General features: G+C 41.6%; 2 protein-coding genes across 2 annotated transcripts in view; both read right to left on the bottom strand.

Annotated features, from left to right (window-relative positions):
• Nucleotides 1-1786, bottom strand: part of LOC116474328 (gametogenetin-binding protein 2-like) — a 176338-nt gene extending 174552 nt beyond the window's left edge. The window contains exon 1 of the mRNA XM_058445387.1: nt 1766-1786. Coding sequence (XP_058301370.1) covers nt 1766-1786 — 21 coding nt within the window. The remainder of the gene's footprint in view (nt 1-1765) is intronic.
• A 1845-nt stretch (nt 1787-3631) lies between these two features.
• The window catches only part of LOC131384455 (endogenous retrovirus group K member 19 Rec protein-like), a 42832-nt gene continuing 42741 nt past the window's right edge, over nt 3632-3722 (bottom strand). Inside the window, exon 3 of the mRNA XM_058445664.1 lies at nt 3632-3681. Within this exon, the coding sequence (XP_058301647.1) occupies nt 3632-3681 (50 nt within the window). The remainder of the gene's footprint in view (nt 3682-3722) is intronic.

The following is a 3722-nucleotide window of genomic DNA, read 5'->3' as shown; positions in this document are numbered from 1 at the left end:
AGGCTGGGCGTGGTGGCTCACGCCTGTAATCCCAGCACTTTGGGAGGCCAAGTTGAGTGGATTCTCTGAGGTCAGGGGTTCGAGACCAGCCTGGCCAACATGGTGAAACCCTGTCTCTACTAAAAATACAAAAATTAGCCGGCCGTGGTGGCAGGTGCTTGTAATCTTAGCTACTTGGGAGGCTGAGGCAGGAGAATCGCTTGAATCCAGGAGGCGGAGGTTGCATTGAGCCAAGATCACACCATTGCACTCCAGCCTGGGCGACAAGAGTGAGACTTTGTCTCAAAATTATAAATAAATAAATAAATAAAATAAATTTTATTAGTAAAATTGTCAAACATAGAAAAGTAAAAAATACAATGATTGAACCTCCCATGCACTTTTACCAAGATTTAGTAGTTATCAAGAGTTGCCACACTTGCTTCATTTATCCACCTTTTTCTTTGTACTTTAAAGCAAGTCCCAGGCTTCGTGTTACTCTATTGCATCCTTCCATGTGCATCTCTAAATATATGGACATTTTTTTTCACACATTGCCATCATAACACCTAACAAAATTAAGTGTAACAATCGAATACCAATTTCATACTCAGATTTTACCTGTTTCTGTTTTTTATTGAATGTTGGTTTGTATGAATTAGGATCCAAACAAGAACCACACATTATGTTCTTGTGGCCTTAAGAAAAGAAGTTTTTTGTTGTTTTTTTTTTGAGACGGAGTCTCGCTCTGTCGCCCAGGCTGGAGTGCAGTGGCGCAATCTCGGCTCACTGCAAGCTCTGTCTCCTGGGTTCATGCCATTCTCCTGCCTCAGCCTCTCCGAGTAGCTGGGACTACAGGCGCCCGCCACCACGCCCGGCTAATTTTTTTGTATTTTCGTGGTTCGATCTCTTGACCCGTGATCCACCCCGGCCTCCACCAATCTGGATTACAGGTGAGCCCTGGCCACCAAGAAAATTTTTCAGGCTGGTCTCGAACTCCTGACCTCAGGTGATCAACCCGCCTTGGCCTCCCGAAGTGCTGGGATTACAGGCATGAGCCACCGTGCCTGGCCTGAGTTGTCAGTATCTTTTAAAAATTTTTTATTTTTTATTTTTTCATCAGCTCATTCTTCCTTCTCAGATTTATCAGTAGCTTCAGAGAATTTCTGACTCTAAATGCAGAGTACAGGGTAATTTTTCACATTAGAGAATGACCTGTTGGATGAAGGCATAGAGTGGTATGATATAGTAAAGAGCTTGCCTTCTGGTACTTTTTTTCTGTTAAGCATATTCTTTGTTGATGAACTGAGAAGCAAGTAGCCCAGCATCTTATGCATCTGTGCTCATTGCTGCCTTCCTTCAAAGACTAGTCCTTCCACTCTTGCTCTGCAGTCGAGATCTTTTTTGTTTTCAATCACTTTGCTTATTCAGTTACCTACTTTTGTTAAATTTACATTCAGCTCTGTTTTTCTATCTTTCAGCTTAAGAAACAAAACAAACCTCCACAGATTTTACATCCCCTTCTAGCTACAGTTCCACTACATGGGAAGTCAATATGTTTTAGAAGGCTGTTTGCTGAGTATGGAATCAGTGTGAATGGACTTAATTGATCTTAAGTGGTGTCTGTCTCTTGCCTAAGGTACCTTCAGTTATTCCCACAGGCCACATAGGATAGCAGGCTAAGCAGTACGGTATGCTTAGCCAAGGCTCCCTCTCCCTTGGATGGTCACCACTATTAAATGCTACTATGATTCTCCATTTTATGTATTTCCACTCCCCCTCCTACTGCTACATCCCCACCCCCCATAGCTTGTTAAATTTGTTTAGTCTATTTCCAGAGAAAGTATAATACAGTTGATTAGGTTTTAGTCTAATAAATAGAGATCTAGGTCAGCCTTTCTGAGAGTATTCTCTCATCTATGCAAGTAAACCCAGGTTGTTGTCTGTCTGGGAGTAAGTTTGAGATCTGAAAGAAAGATCTAGGCTGGAGTTGTAGGCCTGTAGCTTATCTTAGAGAATGTTATGTAAGATCACCTAAAGGGAAAGAGAGTAAAAGAATTCTGAGGAATTTAATGGTAGAAAAGAAATTAGTAAAGAAACCTGAGAAAGAGTAGCCAGATAGGTAGAAGGAAGCCAAGGTGTAAAAGCGTTCTGAGGAAGTCTGATCAACTGTGTTAAATGCTGCCAAGTTATCAAGGACCCAAAAGTGAACATTGGATTTAGTAACAATGAGATAATTGGTGATCTTGATGAGCTGAGCTAGTGATTGAGTGGAAACAGAATCCAGGTTGCAGTGATGGAAAAGTGAATGCGATGTAAGGTTGTCATGGATTAAGCTGTGAATAGAGAGTGTGGGAGCAGAACCAGAAAGTGGAAAGGTTACTTTTTTGGAAAGTTTGATCTTAAAAGAATAATAGAAGGCATAAGGTCTAGGATATTTATAAATAAAATCCTGATTTGAGATACAGATTTTTTTTATAGACTTTTTAAAAAAAAAAAAAATGCTTTCACATTCTGATGATACAATAATCATTCTTCAGCTCTGATTTCTCTTTATGAACCTCTCCCTGAATTATGAGGACTTGAGTTTGACAGTTTTTCAGTTCTGGGAAATTATGCATTATACTAATCAAGTATAGTTAATAAAAGAGGGGCTGGGCGCAGTAGCTCACACTGGTAATCCCAGCACTTTGGGAGGCCGATGCAGGCAGATCACGAGGTCAGGAGTTCGCGACCAGCCTGGCCAATATGGCGAAACCCCCGTCTCTACTAAAAATACAAAAATTAGCCAGGTGTGGTAGCACGTGCCTGTAGTCCCAACTACTTGGGAGGCTGAGGCAGGAGAATCGCTTGAACCTGGGAGGCAGAGGTTGCAGTGAGCCGAGATCACACCACTGCACTCCAGCTTGGGCGACAGAGTGAGACTCTGTCTCAAAAAGGAAGTATCAGAGTTGAGAATAGAAGGATGTAGCATGGAAAGTGGAACAGATGATGTTTTTGTTGTCACAAATAAGGGCAGCTAAACCTTGGCCTGAGCCCTTGTGAGAGGGAGTACAGAGCTGAATTGTGTGGATAACTTATATTTTAGGCAGAGGGTTGAGAAATACCCATTTAGCTACATAGAGTAAGTTAAAAGTTCAGAGGTTTTTCCGTCTCTAGCATCCAAGGTGTAATGAATTCCTTGGACTGCACTGAGACCTGCAGAAGAACAGACAGGAGCCAGTTGTTCAGAATCATGAAAAATCAAGAAGGCTGTGATTGAATGGAGTATAAACCCACGTTTCCCTTGGAATGCAGGTCCAAGATAAATGTGCTGCAACAAAGCAAAATGTGTGGCAATTTTCTTTTCTTTAAATTTTTTTATTTTTTTATTTTATTTTTTTTGCCTTCAAGCATCTGTTTAACAAAGCACATCTTGTACAGCCCTTAATCCATTTAACCCTGAGTTGACACAGCACATGTTTCAGAGAGCACGGGGTTGGGGGTAAGGTTATAGATTAACAGCATCCCAAGGCAGAAGAATTTTTCTTAGTACAGAACAAAATGGAGTCTCCTATGTCTACTTCTTTCTGCACAGACACAGTAACAATCTGTTCTCTCTTTCTTTTCCCCACATTTCCCCCTTTTCTTTTCGACAAAACCGCTATCGTCATCATGGCCCGTTCTTGATGGTCGCTGTCTCTTTGGAGCTGTTGGGTACACCTGCAGAAAGGCTGTCACTTCACACTTGGAAGGTTGCACAG

The sequence above is a fragment of the Hylobates moloch genome, unplaced genomic scaffold (assembly GCF_009828535.3).
Source record: "Hylobates moloch isolate HMO894 unplaced genomic scaffold, HMol_V3 SCAFFOLD_10, whole genome shotgun sequence".
Classification (NCBI taxonomy): Eukaryota; Metazoa; Chordata; class Mammalia; order Primates; family Hylobatidae; genus Hylobates; species Hylobates moloch.
Note: the sequence above shows the minus strand (reverse complement) of the source record. Positions and strands in the feature narration are given on the sequence as shown.